The sequence below is a fragment of the Puntigrus tetrazona genome, chromosome 16 (assembly GCF_018831695.1).
Source record: "Puntigrus tetrazona isolate hp1 chromosome 16, ASM1883169v1, whole genome shotgun sequence".
Classification (NCBI taxonomy): Eukaryota; Metazoa; Chordata; class Actinopteri; order Cypriniformes; family Cyprinidae; genus Puntigrus; species Puntigrus tetrazona.
In genome coordinates this window covers 14,432,634-14,455,134 of record NC_056714.1, presented here as the reverse complement: position 1 = coordinate 14,455,134, position 22,501 = coordinate 14,432,634, and the positions used below count along the sequence as shown (strand labels likewise).

Here is a 22,501-nt window from a genome sequence, read left to right as displayed (position 1 = left end):
TTGGACGGGAGCCCTACATGATGAACAACGCTATAGATATTTATAGACAGAAGTGCCAGCGATGATAAATACTCTCACACGTACACAGACATAACATGGTAGGTTTTATTGGATCAACGTTTACATAGAAAACAGTCTGTTGTTTCTCTCCTCCTTCTGTTTCTACTAGTCAGTAAATCCGTTCCAATTCAGTCCCTTCGCGTGATTTCTTGCACTCCATCGTAGCCCCTTGACCTTGCCTTTGCTTTCTCTTCCTTTCCTGTTTGTTCCAATCTCCGTCCCCTCGCTCTCTTTTTTTCATTCACCCCTCCTCTCGCTCACTGAAGAACACAACGCAGCCATGAAGAACTTGCGGGTTCCTCCGTTTCAGATGTATCCTGGGGTATGGAGTCTTCATCATCGTCCACTGGAGGAAAAACAATTACATTTTCGTAAACGCTTCGTAAAGTGATTAAAATGTTTTATAGCATCATGTTGTTGGCTAATTTATTCACAAACACTGAAAAAAAAATCCATAAAGTGCGAGAAAAGTTGCTTTCATTATTAAATTACTGCAGATTTTCTTCGGACTGCAATTTTTCAGCATGGGTTAAAACATCCATCTTTGGCTCTCTCTCTCTTACCCTCGTTTTGTTCATCTTCCGAGTCTCTGTCAGATTCCAGAAGACAATCTACCAATCGACTGTCTCGTCTCACTGTGACATCGCCTCTAGAGGAAAAACAACAGAAGACCGTCAGTGCAGGCCACTTGGGTCACACTGTTTACAAGGACAGAAGGATGTTTAACTCAGCCTGAAGCAAAAAGCAAAGCTGCTCTGCTGACAACAGCTCGCTGTCAATGGGATTGAAATGACTTCATTATACAAACTGCTTTTGAAGTAGCAAGTATATCATTAAGAGTTCGGCAGAGGCATATAAACTTAAAAATCTTCTTCATATCTGGCTTAAGGTGTTACATTAGCAGCATTTCAATGAAATGGTCTACTGTCTATTTTCAAGTGTGTAGCAAAACACAAATATATGACTGGTTATACTGTATGAATGTTAAGCGTGACTGCACCCAGGGACCCAGTGTGATAGAGGAAGCAGGGCCCCTATTAGTCCTTTCAAGGTTCAATTCTAGTTGAGGGTTGGGCAGTTGGGTTTCTCCTCAGTCTGTTCACGATTGCATTTGTCCCACTTGGCTGTCCCATTCCAGGTACACCTCGGGTTCATTAGCGATCACATTTGTCCCATTCTTGTTATCATGTTCTAGGTAAGGCTAGGCAATATTTTTATGTATTACTATATTTATATATTTATCTCGTCAGTAAAGCTGCATCTTTGATTAGGGGTAAATCTCCATCAGCTGTTTTCAAATGAAGCGCCAGTTAATACGCAGAGCCGTAGATCACTGACAAATTACACAATAACACGTTCAGTTTCCTGGGTGAATCATTTGATTCCAGATCAGGTTTTAGGTTCCACTCGGTTCATTTGCATTAGCATTTGCCCCCATCAGTTTGTTTGTAATTGCATTTCAGGTTTTGTTTGGTTCATTTGCAATCACGTTCCAGGTCCTCATCAGTCTGTTTGCGATTGTGTGCCCCTACGTACATTCGCCACAAGGTTCAGTGCAGCCACAACAGTTTCACTACCATAAAGATAACCCTGACTGCACCTTTAGTTGCTCGGCAGTTATTCCTGGTTACCCAGCATAGCAACAAAGGAACAAAATTGTTTAAATGTTCTGCTCAATTAAACTGCTTAAACCAGAATAATCTGGTTGTAGGGGTAGGTTAAATTTACATCTTATCCTCTCCAAGGTTTTATAGGGCAGCCATCTTAAAAGTGGTTAAAACTAATCCAAAAGCCTGCCTGATCAGTCAAGCCTGACAAAGCTGGGAGACCAGCTAAGACCGGGAAGCCACTTTAGCCTTTAAGGCACTTTAAGATTTTCCAGTAGTGTGTAAAAACACTATTGTTAATACTGACATAAAATTAGGCCTCTGCCTAATTTGGAGATGTCAAACCCTTTAGTTTTGATTTTACACTGGACATTGGCTGGTGACCAAACACAGTACCGAAACTTTATTGCTCTGCTAAAATACCAAATTTAACCAGTCTAAACTGGTTTTGGATTATTTAATCTAGTCTTCTTGCCAAAAACTACTGTAGATCCAGTGAACAGACCAGCCCGACAAGGCTGGGAAACCAGTTAAGTCCAGAAACCAACAGCAATAAGAGCAAAAAATGTCCTTGAAATTAAACATTGATATTAATATCGCCATGAAATGTTGGCATCTGCCTAGCTTGGATAGCTTCCAAGTGACAGCTTAAGCTCCAAAATACAGGATGCAGAGTCTTTGACATCAACAACAAATGAAATGGAAAGCATTCTCCCTCCCCTTAAAAAACTTGAATCTTTTTCACAAATCTAAATACGCAGAATTAAATGGCTAGTTGCATTTTATGATTTGCATTCAGCATTGTTTTTCCTGTAACCCACCAGCTGAGACCTGAATCTCTAGACAGAATTGTAGTTACAAAGAAATCAATATTTTTTCCACAAAGTGATCATCGCCTTGGCATACAGCACTCCATGTGAGCTACGGATCTCATTGTCAATTAAACTGTGCCCGGAGCATTCCTGCAGACTTCTCATTAATACGCATCCCAAAGATACTATATTCCAGCCAGTATCTCATTACTGATGTACATATTGATATACCGACTAAATGAAACATTGAGCAGAGTGTCTTATATTAGTAACTATGTGTCAGCGAACGTCTACGAATTGATACATATAGTAATACATTACATAAAGTAGGTTGTGAAGGGATAAGTAATGGGCAGAAGGGGTTGTAAAGTATATCTCTTAGAGAAAATGAATTTGAGATAGAGAGAAAGAGCCCTCTATATCTGGGAGAAAACGCACCTCTTTTTAAAACTTCCAGGAAGCTGCTCCCAAACAGTGAGGTTACGCCCCCCTGTGACCCAACGATGGTCTCCACTTGCTGTTAGCCAAGCAGCAAAACAAAGAATCCTGGGAAGATCGGAAGAGGTGAGGGTAACCAGGTATTTGCACTGGGGAAGTGAAAACACTGAAAGAGTGTGACAGAAAGAAAATAAGGAGGAGGTGATTACACGACTCAGTTTTCAAAGGTGTCGAGAAATAAAATTGGTGTTAAATTCACTCACAGTTAATCGTGCTTTCTCCGTTAGTGATGTCAAAACAAGAGCCAACCAAAAGGCCGGGAATTTGATTGACGCAATCTGTGACACCAGCAGTGCTGCTGTGATTGGTAAGTCTGGTCATCATGCCTGTACACGATTGGAGAGAGCAAACACGCATCATCAGGAGTCCTTTCTAACATTCATCCACTGAAACGCAAATAAACCATAAACAAAAAGTAATTAAACTCACGTAATCTGTCTATTTATAGACTCCGTTCCTACTCTGTCAATAGCTGCCGCCTTCGCTGCGTGTTTTATGCCGTTAATACCAATGTTTTTTGTCCGTAAGAAGCTCATTAATTCTTTGAGAGCTCCAGCTACGAGTTGTTTGATGAACTGGGGTCATTATGAATCTCAGCGCTCTCGATTAGAGCGTCACATCATGGTGTGCTCCTACCAGTAACTCTGATTTATCTGATGTAATTGTTTACAGGGTTTTTTTCTTTTGAGATAATGGCCTTTATCACAAATATCCTGTGAGAAAACGGGATTAAAATGAGAAAGCGGCGGATGTTTTTTTTTACATTTTCCTCTGCCCTGGGGCAAACAGCCCCCTCTCCTGTCTGTGTTCTCTGAGCCACTGGGATTTTAACACAGATTATATTAGCAGCTCTGAGCGAGCAGACTCAGTCAAGATGTATTCCATTAATAAATCTGTTAAATAGCCCTGAGTCAAAGAACAAATGAAGGTCCAATGGGGGTTGTAAAATATTTATTGCGACAGAATCCTGCATATCTATGAGAGGCGCTTTATAAAATAAGATGTTGACTAAATATTGGTGTTGATGGCAGATCATAGGATTATGTTGATTTATCATGTTTATTTGGTGTGAATAAGCTTATAAAACATGTGGGCCTATTCATCTGCACACTTTTATGTAATGCCTTTGAAATATCTTTTTCTAGCTCTTCTAATTTGAGGGCTGCTTTTATGAAATATTTGATATATGATTAAGATTAAGCTCTGCCGATTTCTCCACAGTTACTTATTATACGTATTATTCACAGTTTAGTTATTAGTGTTTCTATTTAATTTTGAATCCAAAAAACTCCAGTCTCAAAAAACTATTTTTAACTCCAATTTCTTTTCTTTGCGCAGTCTAATTAATCCCAATCAAACTGCAGTTGGTTTATTTTGATTGTGTTAAATATAACTAGGAAATACAAATAACTACACATACACAAACACTATATATTTAGAAAATATTTACATGTAGTTGCATGTCTATATACTTATATTGACAGTAAATGTATTTAATATATATAGTTTTCTATACGATATACACATGCATGTGGTGAATAAATCTAATGAATAAATCTATATCTAATCCTAATTCATATTCATATAAATATTAAGCGTAGATTAAATGAGATGCAATATATTACCTGTTCTCCAATTTAGGATTCGTATGCTGGCCTTTCCACACGTGAGGAACACACGGTCACCGCGGGGGCTCAGAATCAGCCTCCCGTTCACCCCGTCATCCCCACCACACCCTGTGACTTCTGGCCCCCAGACGTGCAACCTGCGGAGGGGCTCCGTCCGCTGACCGGACACCTCCCACACACACACACTCCCCTCCACGGAGCCGCTGAACACCAGAGGACCCTGGGACTGTGAACAGAACGAAGGGTAAATGCCACTGTGTTTCCATGGCAACTCATGCCAACTAACAGCATTAAATATGGAGAGTCACCGCTGTTTGATGCTACAGCACTCCGCTTTTTTATCTCAACTGCTACATGATTTATTTACTTCTATTCTGTATCTATTGATTTCTTCATATTACATTGCCCTGCCCAGTTTCATTTCATGCAATTCATTAATCACTAACTAAAAAGAGACAGAGATCGCATAATGTTTAAAATGTTTAAAATCTGGCATTTAATAGTTTGGACATTTCGGTGAACTTTAGACCGTGTTTAAAGATCGCGAGGTGAAAACTGCTCTCAAGGGATTCCTCTACAGGCAACACTTCAGCTTTGAGCGGAGGCACAATGTTTTTTTGTTTTTTTTTCTGAAACATGTGCAGCTCTAAAGGGCAGACTCGGAAAGTTCTAGATGCCAGCACAGTTCTGTTGCCATGGCACTCGCCCACCTGTAGTGTAGTGACTGCGTCCAGGTGTGCGTTTTCTGACTGACAGTTCTCCAGCGAGCTCCAGCTCCACACCTGCAGCTTCCCAGCGTCTAGTGTAGGATCAATAACACCGAGCCTCAGACACAGCTGAAATGTGGAGACTGATGCAAGGCACGGTCAACTCAACCTCACTCTCATGCACACCGATGCCTACCTGAACCCGTAACAATGAAGCCCTCTCCTTCAGGAAGGAAGCACAGACTCGAGACCGCATTGAACGTGTAGATGGATTTGATGCACTGACCTGCAGGAATAACAACATGCGATGCAAACCCCCAAACGCACTTGAGTTTAATTCACCCTCATTGGCAGGGGACGGAAAAAGCTGCGGTGTCCAAAAAAAGACTGAGTAGTACCCTCTCCACCAGTTACATAATGACTGAGATTCAGAAAATGGGCGCTCAGAACAACAGCACATTTACTGTACACTTTCTATCCTCTAGCTTTTCGATTTTAAAAATAGCTTAAAATGGATACCTTTTAATTTGATGGCACCTTTAAAATCCTACTATACATTTTAAGCAAAATTCTGAGTTTTGAAAATTGCCATCCTTTCGATTATTGGGTGTGAATTTCTCAAGCAGCACAGGATGTTGAATTGCAATTTAATTTAAAATAAAAAAATGTGAAATTTAATGAACTGCCACGTAAGGGTATTTAGGACAGATTTCATTAGCTTAATTCATTTAGCAGCAAAAGATGTATGATTACATCATTCATTTTTATACATTCTGAACATACATTCTATATGAGAGCACCACATGAAATAGTTTTAAGAAAACAAAATATTCTACAAAAAATTTGTATATAACAAATATGTAATACAATATTACCACATAGTAATGACTGTAATAACAAATATGATTATATTACAATTTCACTGTCTTATGATGTTTTTGTCAGCACTACTGAAAGGGCAGTTTTAGATCATAAAAATAAGCATGTCTTTTTAATAACCTAACATACAAAAGTATGAGATAGGTCACTTTTTTATATGTTTTTGAAATAATGTTTTTGCTCACCAACACTTTATTTTATCAAAAATATATATAATCTACAGTAATAATTCATACAGTACATTAATTCATAATTCTTAAGCTGCACAGCCTTCATTTGAAAATGACTGCTGACGCCACACATTTGTGTGTGTGTGTGTGTGTTGGCATTTTTGGTTTATGGGGACACAAATTTATTTGATGACATGGCTATGACAGAGGTATTACAAATGGAAAGTGGTTTATGAGGACATTGTCCCCGTAATTCAAAAGGCTTAAAAAACATATTTAATGGTATTTTTTACATCTAAAAATGCACAAAGTTTCCTGTAAGGAGTAGGTTTAGGCGTAGGGCACAGTATAAAAACCATTACGCTTATAGAGAGAGTCCTCATAAACAACAAATACCAATGTGTGTGTGTGTGTGTGTGTGTGTGTGTGTGTGTGTGTGTGTGTGTGAAAGAAAAAAACTCACCCGAGCTCAAAGCCCAAATTCTCACACAACAATCTGTGGAACCACTTAGAACAAATCTTTCCTTGTCAGCCAAGTCGAATACACGTGCTGAGGATAAACAGATCAAGAGAGTAATAGTTAGAGACAAGAGAACTAGAAGAAAAAGTGTGACTGCAGGACACAAGAAAATTGAGAACGAAGGACAAAGGATGTGAAGAACAAATGCGCTGTCAAAACAGCAAGACAAGGAGTGATGGAGAGCAAAAGGGACAGATGGGAAGGAGGGCATAAGTAGCCGGAACAAAAGAGGTGAGAGAAAAGAGAGACGGTATAAAGGACGAGTGAACAATCGCGGGTACATCTGTATCAGCCGGCTGGCCCCGTCAACAGGATCAATTATTCTTTATTTTCCCCGGGCTCGAGAGAGTGTGAGTCTGTGTGTGTGTACCCAATCTCCTGCAGTACTCCGGAGGTGGTGCACTGAGACAGGTGACTCCACCGCTGTGACCTCCCAAATTGCGCTGCTCCGTTGCCGTGGGAACGTGCCACACTTTAACTGTTGTATCTCGACTTAAATTGGAAGAAACAGTAGGGCGAAGAGACAGAGAGAGAGGCGTTAACGGACGCGTCAGCAATTTCACAGTCGGTTAGAGTCATAAACTGTTTACTTTTCTGCGGTACCTGCCAGAAATCACGAGATTGTCGACGGCGACCGCGCAGGTGACGATGTCGCCGTGACCCTCCAGAGTTCTGAGACGAAACTTGGCCTTCTCCCAAGTTTGCCTGCGAGATCTGAACTCGGCATCTACGACGTATAAAGAAAAGCAAACAGTCTCATATAAACCGAGGTCGCGTTTTTTCCTCTCCCGTGAACGCTGATAAACTAACCATCTGTTATATCATCGCATGAGACGGCCATAAGGCAGAACTTCCTGTGAAAGACAAGCAAGCTTGTAATCAACATCTGTGCGGGTAACTGTAATTGTGTGTGTGATTAGTGCACTAATTTGACCTTCCTGTTCTTCTGCGCTGGGGCTGACGGGGAGATGCGCTTCTCCTCTGCCATCTGTCTGGCTTCCATCGCTTCTCTCCTTCTCCCCTCTCTCCTCTCGCGCAATCTTCAGCGCGGGGCGACAAGAAACAACAGGTTGCTCTGTGACCTCCTCGCTTTCATGAAAAAGAATCATCAGAGAGTATCACTGTGAATTATTCCCACGCCTGTCCATACGCGTTAAACAAACTCTGCTTGTCTTGTTATGCCTTTGTTGTAACAAGTGTGTTAATAAATAACAACGTGCGAGACAGAAAGCCCGGGTGTGGGAGTTTTTAAAGAAATATGATGAATCGATACTGCCTAGACGCCAGAGAGCGGAAGACTAGCCATGAGCAGAGGTCCAGAGTTTAATCTTACGGGCCCCGGCCGCCTCGCTCTCTCTCCTTCCCTACCTAGTCGCTCATTCTTACACTTGTCTTTTCATGTTATCCTCCTCCTTTCCCACAATCCCTTGAGTTTGCTGGGGGCCAGAATGCTGCAGCAGAAGCTCAGCCAATCTGGAGCGAAGCTCCGCCTTCTTTGAGACCTACAAAAAATGATGTGAGATAATCATAAAGGACAACATTTAAACGATGGTTTAACTGAATGCATCAGTTATCCTTAAAATTGTGTTTCTATGCAGTGAATCATCCCTGGGTGACTTTTTTTTGTATGATCTGAACTGAACGCGTGCACAAGTAACACAAAATGCAATCGAGTGAATAAGAGCATTGCAATTCTGTACCTTTACTTTTTCCTCGGGAGTGAGGGAAATTTTGATCTCCAAGTTTTCTATTTGCCTTAACTTCTTTTGGAGTTTCCTCACCTCCCCCATCTGACTTGAGTGTAAACACAAACTCAGTGCCGGTCGGATTCAGACTGCAAGGATTCTTCGTCTAGTCTCTGAGCGCTTTGTTAAACGTGCGTGCTTTCATTAATGTTTTGATATAAAACGCGTCCACGGTTTACACTGTAGACAGGGGTTGACGGATTTGTTGTTGCTCGACTCCAGACTACACACACGGATACTGTAAGTAGACGTGTACTCGAACCCCATCAGCCGGAAATCAACGGCCGAAAAAGTGACCTCATCTGAAGGAAACTTGTCTGTGAATCTCTCTGGCGACATCGCGCGGATTAGGAGAACCTTTTCGTTTGAACTTCTATTTGCATGCTTCTTCTTCTTCTTCTTCTTCTTCTTATTATTATTATTATTATTAACTGCGCAACAAGAACAGTAAAACAACACACAATAATAGAGGAACACAATTTTTCAACTATTATCAATTTACATTATTTGCATGCTTCAGCAACACGTGCAATTAATATATTTAAACAAGTATGATTGTTGTTGTATAGAAAACACCTCTAAAACGACGTGAAGAATGTATTTTCTTTATTATTAGTATATATATATATATATATATATATATATATATATATATATATATATATATATATATATACACACACACATATATATTGAAAAGGGTTCAGATAGTGCTTCTATAATATAAATACAACTGTAACGAAAGTGTCACATAGCATATATAATGAATAAAACATCAGCCACAATAAGCACAAAGCGCAAATGAAGTAAAATTTATGTTTAATGCAAGTATACATTCAAATAATAATAAAAAAAATAAACAAAACACTGCATACGTCCGTAGTACTGTCACTTAACTAAGAATTCCATTTTATAAATTCCATTTCGACACTTGCATTACAATTTTCATACAAATTTGAAATGTCCTGAGATCTCAAAAGCCAATTGAAACGCTGTATATTTCGGGTTCCCTGTGTGTTTAAATGTGTAACAACACAGCTGTTGTTTTTGGTTGGACATGCATTGTTGTGTGACATAGACATGAGCATTTCCACCATTCAATTTGAAAAACAAATTAATTACATCTAAAGGACTGGAATAATAAAACAAATCTGGGACTTGGGCATGTGCGCAAGGTTTTTATGTACAATATGAAAATTCGCTAACACAAAAAATCTAAATATTAAACGTTTTCTTATGATGATATAGTGTATTTCAGTTAAAGAGCATAATTTACACCCTAAAACAATTTTCCCGGACATGTTTGACCTTACTGGACGGAAATGACGTCAGGGCGCACGGGCAGCATTCGCGCCGCTCGGGAGGAAGTGCTGTGTAGACAGTTCGGCTAACTCCGTAAGAAAAGAAAAAAATAGAAAAAAAACTCAAGGGAGGAAAAAAAAAAATAGAAATTCTTCAATCGGGTGCGCTCGGAAGGACTTCGCAAACTACCCCGATCGGAGGAAATCCCCGGCGGGCGAAATAAAAGTCTTAAGAGCTGGTAATCGGTCTTTATTTCCCACTTTGAAGCTTGTTTTTGGCTGTTGATGTGAGCCGCTGGCGCTGCTGTCGCTCGATCGCCGACACTCATGTGCCGGAAGTCTGCGTAAAACCGCCTCGGTCCCAGCGTCGACGTTTTTTTCCCCACTTGTTCTGTTTTTTCTATCGTTTTTCGCCTTTCCTTTTTTATTTTAGCAGGCAGTAGTGCGAACGCGCGGGTCACGTCATGCTGTGGGCTGCGGGTCCGCCTTCGTTATCGTTCAGATGATTCGCCGCAGCCTGTCAATAATATTCAGATATTTAGATGGGATGGGTTATTTGTAAATAAATATTTGAATACTTTTAATGTAATCGGAAAACACGTTTTTGCATTGTGCCGTTTTAAATAAACGATAAAGCAAAGCACATCCTCTTTTCTGCAACAAAATGATAAATTGCACCCAGAAAAACGCAAGAGCTATTATGAACCCCCCATCTGTAACAACGTAACCTGAAAACATGCACTCACGAGAGATTGTGATTCTTTCATATAAAGTCATCCGTATGAGGGGTTTACAGCAACTAGCTAAGGCGAAATGGATGACTTATTGCGGTGTTGACCATTTATAAACATGATGGGCATCAGCTCTTCCTGGATAAAAAAAAAACATATCGTCCAATTTCATATAAATGTGTTGCTGAAAAAAAGTGTTTATTGATTGGAAATGTTTATTAGTAAAATAAGCATTTACTATTACTATTTTCTTTATATATCTTATGTCTGGGATATAAACTTTACTCTTTTTTTCTTTTTAATTTTAAATGTACAGTATATTACTCTTTCCATATCCCTAACCTCGCATTTTAGGTTAGGCCTGCAGAGTGTGCACCATTTTTGTTTATCAAAATGTTTTCTTTCTTGTGTCAGGGGTGATGGAGGATTCCCATTTTAATTCTTCCTATTTCTGGTCCCCTGTACAGGGACAGGTAAGACATTTTAAATGTATTTAACCGCATCTTACATTGATTATATATAATAATGATGGCAGTGATATATTACAAACGTAGTGTATTATCATGCTCAAAGGAACTCTTTTTTTTTAGAAATAGGCTCATTTTCCAGCTCCCCCAGAGTTAATTGAGTTTCGCCGTTTTGGAATGTATTCAGGCGATCTCCAGGTCTGGTGATAGCACGTTTAGCATAGCTTAGCATATATCATTGAATCCAATTAGACCAAGAGCATTGCAGTCAAAAATCACCAAAGAGTGTCTATATTTTCTGTAATTAAATTGTGTACTGAGACCGGCAGGAACTATTAGGAACTACACTCCCATTCCGGCATAATAATCAAAGAACATTGCTGCCTTACCATGACCGCCTGTGGAAAATAGTCCCCAGCTAGCAAGAAGGTCTGTCTGTTTTCAGGGGCTGTGTGACATTACTGCACCTGCTGTGCTCATGGGACAGCAGTTAACTTCCTTGTACACAATATATACAGAAGAGTCAAGTTTCAAATAGGAAGAATATTGAAACTTTTAGATTTAAGATTTAACTTTTAGACTGGTCTAAATGGATTCAATGACCTATGCTAAGCTATGCTAAAAGTGCCATCGCCAAACCTGGAGATCAGCTGAGTAGATTCCAAAACGGTAAAAAACAACTTAATGCCTCTGGGGGAGTTGGAGAATGAGCCAAAAAAAACGGAGTGTTCCTTTGTTTATGGTATTTTACATAGACTACCCTTTCAAAACTATAGCAAGACTTTCTTAAATATATATATTTACTTAAATATCTTTCCAAATGTTGGGATCAGAAGGCAGCTCAAACACAGTTTTCCACAGCTTGGCACTGCACAGCATCTTGTCTTCAGAGCATCTTTATTGTTTGGATCTGCTAAGATTTGCGTATTTGTGTCTCCTGTTAACACATGAGTCGGTGGTAAACATGATATAGAGGCAGGTGTTGATCGTCTTCTGTGAAGGCGGTGCTTATCTACACTTTTTTACATCATAGAGTATAACATCCCAGAAGCCATGTTTTGCCTATCAACGAAGTTTTGAGTTCTGAAACTTGCAGGATGTTCACCCATCCAAATAATCGGAATCAGGTGTTCCAATCACTTCGACGGCCACAGGTGTATAAAATCAAGCACCTAGGCATACAGACTGTTTTTTACCAACATTTGTGAAAGAATGGGTTGCTCTCAGGAGCTCAGTGAATTCCAGCATAGAACTGTGATAGAACGCCACCTGTGCAACAAATCCAGTCGTGAAATTTCCTTGCACCTAAGTATTCCACAGTCAGCTGTCAGCTGTATTATAAGAATGTGGAAGTTTGGGAATTACAGCAACTCAGTCACAAAGTGATAGGTCACGTAAACTGACAGAGCTGGGTCTGGTCGCCAGCTTTCTGCAGAGTCAACCGCTACAAACCTCCAAACCTTATTTGGCCTTCAGATTATCTCAAGAACAGTGCGCAGAGAGCTTCATGGAATGGGTTTCCATGGCCGAGCAGCTGCATCCAAGCCATACATTACCAAGTGCAATGCAAAGCATGGGATGAAATGGTGTAAACCACGCCGTCACTGGACTCTAGAGCAGTGGAGATGAAGGATGGAGTGGAGACAAATTCAATCTGATGGAAGAGTCTGGGTTTTGCGGTTGCCAGAAGGATGGTACTTGTCTGACTGCATTGTGTAAAGTTTGGCGAAAGGGGGATTATGGTGTGGGGTTGTTTTTCAGGAGCTGGGCTTGGCCGCTTAGCTCCAGTGAAAGAAACTCTGAATGCTTCAGCATACCAAGACATTTAGGACAATTCCATGCTCCCAACTTTGTGGGAATAGTTTGGAGCTGGCCCCTTCCTCTTCCAACATGACTGTGCACCAGTGCGCAAAGCAGGGTCCATAAAGACATGGATGACCGAGTCTGGTGTGGATGAACTTGACTGGCCTGCCTCAATCCGACAAAACCTTTCGGATAAATTAGAGCAGAGACTCAGTGTGTGACCTCACAAATGCGCTTCTGGAAGAATGGTCAAAAATTCCCATAAACACACTCCTAAACCTTGTAGACAGCCTTCCCAGAATAGTTGAAGCTGTTATAGCTGTAAAGGGTGGGCCGACGTCATATTGAACCCTATGGATTAGGATGAGGAATGGGTCACTTAAATTCATATACGAGTCAAGGCAGGTGAGCGAATACTTTTGGCAATATAGTGTATGTCAAACCAGAAGCACATATGGAAGAGGGAATTTTGGTTTCTTAGTTCGTAACCCCTTTATAAACAAATCTTATCAAACACAAACTTTTTTCCTTTCAGTTTTTTAACCAATTACCAAACGTTTTTGTCTTTTAGATTGAGAATGCTGTATTTCTCAATAAGGTAAAAGAGCAGCTTGGTCAGGACAAAGGGCACACCTACTCGCATGGCCCCGCCCACTATCCCACCACAGCAGTGGTGGCGGTTGCTGGGGGTGCCATGGATACAACAACAGCAAGGACACTAAAACAGGAGCATGCACATCCGTCTCAGTCCTCGCACAGTATCACAGTGTTGCCGGTCCCGCCTACCAGCATCATGACGGCAGGTACCATGCGTGTGATTGTTATTAATCACTAATTCTTTAACAGGGGTTTGTCTGGTTGGTTTATTTGCACTTTCTTTCACTTTCATAAATCTTCCATCACTGCCTCACTCTTTCTAGCGGGTTTGGTCACTCTGGTGTCTCCAGTGTCATCTGCTCAATCCCTTATTCCTGGACATCCATCCACCACCATGATAACAGTCCAGACTGGTAATGCACCTTATTTCACATAAACATTGACATAAACGCTATATGATTTTTACCACAATGTTGCTTATTTAAATGCGGTTTAGCATTTCCTTCTTTTCATTTTGATTGTACAATCAAAATTATGCCAGATGGGTTCAAAAGAAGGAGCAGCTATGATTTTCATCTTTTGCCCAGGCGATACCCGCTGCTTTTGACTTTTTTTTTTCTCTCGCAGTATAGTGCCCTGATATTTACAGTAATTATGTTTTATATTTTGTGCTTGTCCATGTCTGTGATCTTGATTTGTAGGAAAGGTGCTTGATAAGTTTGTTGTTATCAGCGTTATTATATTGTACAAGTACAACTTGTACTTGGCTTTTCAAGTGACCTTCATGGGTCCCCCTTTAGACTGAGATCACAAATATCTCTGTGTTGCTTGGCATTATTGCCCTCCAATTGTCTTTGTGCAATATTCCTGAGACCAGAACAGATGCACTGTATTGTCTCATCAGTCTTGGTTCATGCAATTAAAGCATTTTACTCTTGCATGTCTCCAACAGACAAGAAAAATGACTCCGTGCCCTGCTCACCCGTTATCATCCCATTACCGTCGAAACGAGGCAGAAAGAAGAAAGAATCCCTCCCGTTGGTTGGCTCACCTACTGGGACAGATCACTTGATTTTGGGTCTTTCAGGACAGGTATGGCAGCCATGCATATAGATGAAACCCTACTGACATTGTCTGAATAAGTGATTATCCCTGATACACAACTGTTCAAAGGTTTGGGATAAGAATATTGTTTTAATCTAAGCCTTTTATACTTCCCATGGCTGCATTTAGTTGATCTAACATTTCTCCGACACATTTCTTCTCTATTTTATTTCTATTTCATCTACTTGTTTTCTTTTTACATCTTTACCTCACTAAAACACTAGCTGTCTCTATTCTTCATCTATTTTTTTGAATTGTTTGTTTTTTAACAAAAATGTACCGTCTATCACTAGTGTTCTGTATTCTTCTATTCCATCTACTCGTTTTCTTTTTATTATTAAAAACTTGTCATAGCACTTACATATTAGTGCTCTTTTGTGAGTTTCTATTGTCCTCATTGGTTAGTAATGTTTAACATATTTTGAAATGTAACATTTATTAATGTATTTCTGTCACGCTTTCTGATTAACAAACTTTTGAACGGTGATGTATATGCAGTGTAGTTTTAAGATATAAGTAACAATTGTTTGACCGATTTTCCTTTTCTCTGCAGCATCATTCTGCCAACCCTTACAGTCTGTCTCCAGAAGAAGGGCATGCTGGGAAAGAGGGTGGAAAAACATACAGGTAGGGTTTTCCATAAAGACACTGGCTCAGCATGCACTCAGTGTGTGTTCTTACGATCTGTTAGAAGAGGTGAAGAAAGAGGCAGGGATTCCTAAGCCACTTCATTTTCATACTGCAGCAATGCATGGCCCCACCGGCCGACACACACACGCACGCACACACACACACTCATGGCTTCAAAGCTTTGCGATGAGCATATCTGCGTGTTTGTCTGCTGTGCTTCAGTAGAAAGTGTGTTATCTTTTTCAGCAGCATGTGCAGCCTCAGCCCCCCACACACACACACACACATTCCTGTCACCGTCTTTGTTGCTCATTGCCCATCTGCACTTGCGTTTCTGGCTTCTCCCCTCTCGTTTTTCTTTTCTGGAGCCTAGAGTCTACAATTTCCTTCTGGATCGTTCTCTGTTGACCTCTTCGTCTCTCACCCTCCTGCTTGTGTTGTCTCTTTCTCGCCTGTTTGTCACGTCTCATGTTTCTCCTTTCACTATTGATGGACCAGACTTGTAACTTTCCTTTTCTCTTTGTCCCGTTTCCATTTGTACTTTTATCTTCTCCCATGTTTTCCTTTTCTCTCATCCCTCGGTCCTCCCCTTGGTGTGTGTGTGTGTGTGTTTTTCTTTCTGTAGGTGCCGGATGTGTGGTATGACGTTCTGCAATAAATCAGACATGCAGCTGCACTCCAAGTCGCACACGGAGGTGAAAGCTCACCAGTGTCCGCACTGCTCCAAATCCTTCGCTAACACCAGCTACCTGGCCCAGCACATCCGCATCCACAGCGGTGCCAAGCCCTACACCTGCTCCTACTGCCAGAAGGCTTTCAGACAGCTCAGTCACTTACAGCAGCACACACGGTACTCAGCACCGCACCTCAAGAGTGTGTGTGTTTGTGTGTGGGTGTCTGTGGCAAAGCAGGCGGGTGATGGAGAGTGTGTGTGTTGGACCTTTGTTCAAACTTTCTCGTGTCACGGTACACAGTGATATCTTACTGCATCAAAAACACGTTAAAACGAGCTTCAGGCGCTTCTCTTTACTTTTAGTATTGTGTAGCATATTGATGCAGCAGCATTACAATTCTGGCCGATTTTGATAAGATATTAATTGTCATATATAATAATGATGATATATGAATATATATGGCTGATATTACAGCTCTAGCCTATTATAACGTATAATATAAATAATGGATATTTATTTTTGAGATTTGCTAAACCTTTGCCCAGTATGGTGCAGTGTATGGATGCATTATTAAAATTCTGTCAGATCCTGATAGGATAATATTTATTTTCATATATGAAAAAGACATTAAGTAGCTAACATTAGAGTTCGATACCAAACAAACTAATTTAAATCAATAATTATGAATTAGTCTAGGACAATTGATTAAAGAAAAATCATTAATTGTTTAATCCCACCAAACACCTACATTTTTAAATATACTTTTATATTGTATATAATTTCACATTCTGATTAATGTAGAAATAACATAAAAACAGTATATTCTTTATTTGTTTAATGGAATATTTTATGACTTAAGGCGAGTATCACTGATACCAATGGTACTGATGTCTTTATGAAATATTTTTTTTCCCCCTAATATTTAAAGATTGACTATAGCCATTAAACATTTACAGTATAAATCTTAAGAACTATCAATCTTAACCTTTATTAGACTTTACATAATCTTTACATAAACCTGATATAATGTCATATTTACTGTGCCCTTCAGCAAGTGGGAAATATAGCGTTTTTGAATAGTTCTAGATAAACGGTTATCAAACGCTGAATTCTAAATATTGATAAATCCTTAGAGGTACAAAAATGATTTCCTTTTTTCTGTTCTTTTAGCAGATACTACAACAGCTAGGTTATTAGGTGTTTGGCTGCTATTACTTTTAAGAGCTGCTGCTGCTGAACGTGGCACGCATGCTGAAAACATTCTGACAGTAGTTCAGTTCTACTGAAACTCATTGTCACCAGTGCCTTTTCTGCGCTTGTTTGGCTCCCGTCTGTGCGTCTGAAAGGTTACTGATTTGATGTGCTCGTAAAGACATTCTGCGGCTAAACAAATGCAGTTCTTGTCTAGAAAAAAAAAAGAATCAGAAGCTGCATTCGTGACTGGGGTGGCTGTAAAAAAAAACTAATCATAAAGAGAAACCATTTTAAAGATTTATCTTTGCCATTTGCACAGGACAGATCAGAACTGACAGAAAAGAAAGTGAGATAAGGGGAAAGGTGTTCGAGTCAGGATTCGTGCTCGGGATGCCCATAACTCAGAGGAACTGTGTGTCTATCTGGACTGACTAAAGACACCATTTAAGAGAAATTCAGATATTTTTAAAGCAGGTTTTACAACGCATATAATTACAAAGCAATATGTCACACTGTTATGTTAATTATTATATACAATTATTTTTACACACTTATTTGCGGACACCTGGAGGTTATTGTATCCTGGACTTTACAAAATGATATGAATAAACATTAAAATTCTTGGTACCGGGACCAGTATTGCAGTATTGTGGGCCGCAAGTGAGTGTGCAAAAGAAGTGGAGAGAAAAGATACGATGTATTTTAGAGCTGTCAAAGTAAACATGTTAACTTAAAGTATTTACTACATGTGTTTAACACATTAATAATCTTAAAAATGTCAATCACACATTGATTTAGAATATGTAATGTAAAAAAGTGCTTGACAAATCTAACTTGGAAACGTTTTTCTGCAGCAAAAGGCCTAATGATTGTGTTGTTTTCCCTCCATTTCCAAAGCGGTAGCTGACAGCGTTTTCAGCCCACTTATTTTATGAATAACCGACAAAAAGCCTGCGTGGTTAAAGTGCTTCTTCTGACCTCTGCGTTTTGCTTTGCGCTGTGCTCCATCTAGCAGTTTTTGAACGCTAACACGTGTTCTGGGTGTCCGCCCTCCGAGACATTCTGTGGTCACGCTGGAAAGGGTGACAAACGGGGCCTCATCCTCTCTTGCTTGTTGCTATGACAACAAACTCTGATGATAGTTTGCTTATATGTAAGTTTATGTGTAATGGACTGTGTAATTATATACCACAGTCTTTATAATGGTGCAGCTGATGTTACTCTGTGCAGTGGGCAGGTAACACATTAAATATGTCTCACAGATGGATGGGAAAATTTTTTTTAGAAGAAACTGAAACTTGTCAAGAAAAGTTTTCAGGTTTCAAAGAATGAAAGAAATATCATGTTATGGTTTTTTTTCTGTATTTCCCTTTCATTTCTTTCTCTATTTGTTTAATTTATTTCTCCTCTGGCACACTTTTTATTACTGCACACTACTTAAACTTTTACACCCCACTGTGGAGCTTTACACACACACACACACACACACACACACACACACACCCGACTGACGGATTGAACTGAAATTGCAGCTGTCAGTGAAAGCCCAGTTCTCTTTGACTCTACATTATCGTCCCATAACTGTGTAGAAGTTTTATGAGGTTCTGCCCCGCTCTGAAATAGAGGTCACGTAAAGGTTTGGTCCACTCCCGATCACGCTTGGACTTGGGATTGGGCTCTGCTGCTCACGGGGTTCCTGTGAGGATTTAGTGCAAATGTTTTTTTGAGAAATGGATCTGCCCCTTTCGCTGACCTCATTCAAGCACCTACCAGACCACTTCCAAATGTCTTTGAAATACACTGCAGACTGATGACAATTGTTGGCGGTACTGATAGGGACCACCTGAGAAAGGTCAGCAGAGTGAGCGTAGAAATGAAGGATATTGTCGTGTCAAACATTTGTGTAGCGTGTGTAAATTATTGAATGAGCCCTTGGGTAAGCGTGTCGGTCTTTCCTTCTTTACAGAAACCACACAGAATCCAAACCTCACAAGTGTCCTCACTGCACGAAATCTTTTGCCAACACAAGCTACCTTGCTCAGCATGTACGAATACACACAGGAGTCAAACCTTACACCTGCAGCTACTGCCAGAAGACCTTCAGACAGCTCAGTCACTTACAGCAACACCACAGGTACCGCACAGGATGCCTTTTCTTGTTTTATCATTTATCTTTTTTTTTGTTCTTTTTCTATTATTTGTGTTTGCACCTGTTTTATTATTCAGTCGAGTTACCTTTCGATATTTTGTGTCCGTTCAGGATCCACACGGGAGACAGGCCGTACAAATGTTCACATCCTGGTTGTGAGAAGTCTTTCACTCAGCTTTCTAACCTGCAGGTGACGCGTTCTTTATTTAAATATACAGAAGTCAGTTTCAAAAGCGTGCCTTTTTTAAACATTTATTTAAAACTTTTTTTTTAAGCAATAATGTCTTTTGAAAACCTGCTTGCTCTTTTCCATGAAGTGAACGTAAATGGTGACTGAGTAAAGGTTGTGCGCGCTTTAGAGTTGATTTTAGAATGGCTTTTATATTCCAGTTCAGGTCTTGAAGTAGAAATCAGTTTTAACTTCAGGGCGCAGAACTGCAATTTAAGTTTCTAAGCAAGAAACTTTTAGACCATTTTTAAACCTTTGAATGTTGGTTTTGACAAAGCCTTGTTTGAACATTTTTGACAGAGTAAAAAAAATCGATTGGCCTTACAGATAGATGGATAGATTTTTTTTTATAAATTATACTTATATTGAGCAAAAGCACAATTAATTTAATCTAAAGGTGTGACAGCAAAATGTATCTGGATGTGTTAAGTTACAAATAGTGTGAAAGGGGTTTATCTTAAATATTAGAGAGTTTTTTTTATGTCACAACATTAAACATTGATACAGCAACCACCCATATGCTTTTGAACTTTCTATTAATCAAAGAATCCTGAAAAAAGGTTTCTTCAAAAAACCACTGTTTTTAATAATAAATGAAAATGTTCTGGAGCACCAAAGTGATCACGTGTCTCTGATGAATGGAATAATATCTGCTGAAAATACAGCTTTGCCATCACAGGATTAAATTATATTAGAAAATAAAGTTCATTAGAAAACATACATTTTTAATAGCAGTAATATTTAACAGTATAATATATAAACGGTAGAATATAGAGATGAATAGATCTTTCCATCGTTTCGATTCAGATTCCAGTTTAACTTTCTGCAGGATTTATATTTACTCCTGAACTGAAAGGGAACCAGTTGTCAATGATTCTCTAATTCATTCAGTAACATTTTTGGCTTTTGTCTCACGCTAAAATATTGTACACCCTCAAAACACTTCAAACTCCTAATGGGTTGTTTTATGATGTTTGGTTTGGAGAAACATGGCCTGACTAAATGTTGAATTGTCACTTTAACATTTTTCTCAATCTTTTACAGTCTCATCGGCGTCAGCACAACAAGGACAAGCCGTATAAGTGTCACCACTGTAACCGTGGTTATGTAGACGCCGCCAGCCTGGAGGTTCATCTGTCCACGCACACGGTCAAGCACGATAAACTCTACTCCTGTGGTTTATGCAACCGCACATATACCTCGGTACGCGCATCTTCTCTCGTCGCAAGTGAGCGGCGTTCCCCATTGCTTTTCAAAATGATCCTAATGCATCGCTTTCTCTGTCTGCAGGAAACGTATCTGATGAAGCACATGCGAAAACACGCCCCAGATATGCTTCCGTCTCCACCCGGATCCAACCATCAGAATCACAGCCCCGGCCGCGCAGGAGGAAGTAGCTCGGATGGAGACGGGCAGAGCCAAGCCGAGAGGAACAATGCCTTCATCCAGCCGGTCGGTGTGCCGTGCATATTCGACCTGAACCAGTACAAGCCAGTACCTTCTGCAGACGTGCAGTATAAAACTGTCAGTGTGTCTGACATCTCCCCTCACAAAGACCTCTGCATCACCGTGGAGGCTTCTGCCATACAGGTGGAGCACCTAAACTCATAAGGAATCCCACCAAACTTTTGTAATTGACGAGGTCCACACAGAGCTGCGGACACAGGAGGACTTTTCTTACTCGATACCTTTTTATTTGTATGAAGGAGCAAGTGGATTTAAATGGACACAGCTGAAGAAACAGACTTTGGGTTTTTTTTTTTTGTAATCCCGATCTTCCTCCCAAAAGCTTCCTTGCAGACTGTTGCTGTTCCAGTGGTTACCCAGCAGCTCATATCTCAAGTCTTTTGCTGAAATTTCCGGTTTATCTTGTTTGTGTGATTTATCTGCGTCTGTAGTTGCTGGTACGATCGCTGCACTGTCAACATTAATATTGTTACTGTCGATGAGGACGGAAATATTGTGTCTTGCACAGTATGTATGGGAATTGTTGGTCTGTTTTTTGTTTTTTTTTTTAAAGGGAAATTTGTTTGCAATCACATACGTAAAAAAAAAATAGCACGTATATATGGTTAAAAGATGTATTGTCTGAATGAGAAAAGGACAACAGTAAAAGATGTGTGTGTCAACTAATGTCGATGGCAAATATCTAATGAGATGGTGTTTTTATTGAAAATGATCCTGTTTAGTATTTCCATTTGCTGGTGATATGTAATATTCCATTATTACATTTAATAGAATATATAATATTCTATTGTAACTACTGTTATCAAAATAACTGTTAACATGCAACAACCTCTAGGCATTAACAAAATCGGATTAGTGTGCATTACCCTTTAAAACAAGATATTAAAAATCTAATTATTGCTTCTAATGTGACTCCTTGTGATAATCTGTTGTTTGTTGTCAACCTGGGTTTTTATTTACAAGTAGTATTGCTTTGTATAGTTTACTCGCCCTCAAGCCATCCTAGATGTACAGGACTTCCTTCTTTCAGAAGAACACAATCGGGAGATTTAAAAAAATATATATATGCTGGCTTTTCCAAGCTTAGGTTTCACGACGGATAAATCCGATTTACAGAACTTCAAAATACTGGCCGCTTTTCACGAGCATTGCCTTTCTGTGTGAAAGAAGGTCATTTACTGATAATGTGTGTAATTTTAATTTTTGGGTGAACTACTCCTTTCAGCAAGACAATTGCTTTTTTATGTTTTTGAATCATTCCACCAGAACCAACAAAGTACCTCAAAGGTTTAAATATTTATTTATTTTTACGTTTTTAACTAGTTTTTTAAATGACCTTGTGATGTGATGTATACCATTTGTTTGTCAGACGTAAAAAGAAACAATATAATGATCTGTGCTTAACTTTGTGTGCACTTTCAGATTTGTTTGTAGTTCACTGAATTACATTCAAGTCAAATATTTTAAGATTCCATTGAACGGTCGGTTTCATTTCTTTGACAGACTCTACCACTAGTCGAAAATATTTG

The 22,501-nt window shown here is 39.6% G+C and overlaps 2 protein-coding genes across 6 annotated transcripts; one reads left to right on the top strand and one right to left on the bottom strand.

Annotated features, from left to right (window-relative positions):
- Nucleotides 1-91: 91 nt before the first annotated feature.
- si:ch211-154o6.3 (uncharacterized protein LOC563854 homolog) lies at nt 92-8,921 on the bottom strand. 2 transcript variants are annotated; one of them, XM_043262049.1, is made up of 13 exons: nt 8,582-8,921; nt 8,268-8,383; nt 7,816-7,970; nt 7,485-7,608; nt 7,252-7,373; nt 6,825-6,911; nt 5,509-5,598; nt 5,316-5,404; nt 4,603-4,831; nt 3,181-3,303; nt 2,918-3,083; nt 624-709; nt 92-406 (listed from the first exon to the last, which is right to left on the bottom strand). In XM_043262049.1, the coding sequence occupies exons 1-13, from the start codon at nt 8,669-8,671 to the stop codon at nt 318-320; spliced, it is 1,566 nt and encodes a 521-aa protein (XP_043117984.1). In that variant the 5' UTR covers nt 8,672-8,921; the 3' UTR covers nt 92-317. The 2 variants fall into 2 exon arrangements, with proteins under 2 accessions (XP_043117984.1, XP_043117985.1); XM_043262050.1 differs by lacking the exons at nt 8,268-8,383; nt 8,582-8,921 and having other exon boundaries at nt 7,692-7,952.
- A 550-nt stretch (nt 8,922-9,471) lies between these two features.
- Nucleotides 9,472-21,879, top strand: znf384b (zinc finger protein 384 b). Of its 4 annotated transcripts, none has more exons than XM_043261512.1 (11): nt 9,477-10,166; nt 11,126-11,131; nt 13,500-13,731; nt 13,849-13,938; nt 14,478-14,617; nt 15,183-15,256; nt 15,885-16,109; nt 19,094-19,261; nt 19,388-19,466; nt 20,550-20,708; nt 20,796-21,879. In XM_043261512.1, the coding sequence occupies exons 3-11, from the start codon at nt 13,623-13,625 to the stop codon at nt 21,114-21,116; spliced, it is 1,365 nt and encodes a 454-aa protein (XP_043117447.1). In that variant the 5' UTR covers nt 9,477-10,166; nt 11,126-11,131; nt 13,500-13,622; the 3' UTR covers nt 21,117-21,879. The 4 variants fall into 4 exon arrangements, with proteins under 4 accessions (XP_043117445.1, XP_043117447.1, XP_043117446.1 ...); XM_043261511.1 differs by having other exon boundaries at nt 9,478-10,166; nt 11,073-11,131; XM_043261510.1 differs by having other exon boundaries at nt 9,472-10,166; nt 11,073-11,131; nt 20,550-21,879.
- Nucleotides 21,880-22,501: the final 622 nt, after the last annotated feature.

Bases quoted from the DNA above. Each gene is read 5' to 3' on its own strand.
- si:ch211-154o6.3 (XM_043262049.1), bottom strand. From the start codon at position 8,671: ATGGGGGAGGTGAGGAAACTCCAAAAGAAGTTAAGGCAAATAGAAAAC. The intron at 8,384-8,581 runs GTACAGAATTGC...CATTTTTTGTAG, and splicing joins CTCCCGAGGAAAAAGTAAAG to GTCTCAAAGAAGGCGGAGCT. The intron at 7,609-7,815 runs GTCAAATTAGTG...TATACGTCGTAG, and splicing joins CAGCGCAGAAGAACAGGAAG to ATGCCGAGTTCAGATCTCGC.
- znf384b (XM_043261510.1), top strand. From the start codon at position 11,078: ATGGAGGATTCCCATTTTAATTCTTCCTATTTCTGGTCCCCTGTACAG. The intron at 13,939-14,477 runs GTAATGCACCTT...TGTCTCCAACAG, and splicing joins CATGATAACAGTCCAGACTG to ACAAGAAAAATGACTCCGTG. The intron at 14,618-15,182 runs GTATGGCAGCCA...TTTTCTCTGCAG, and splicing joins TTTTGGGTCTTTCAGGACAG to CATCATTCTGCCAACCCTTA.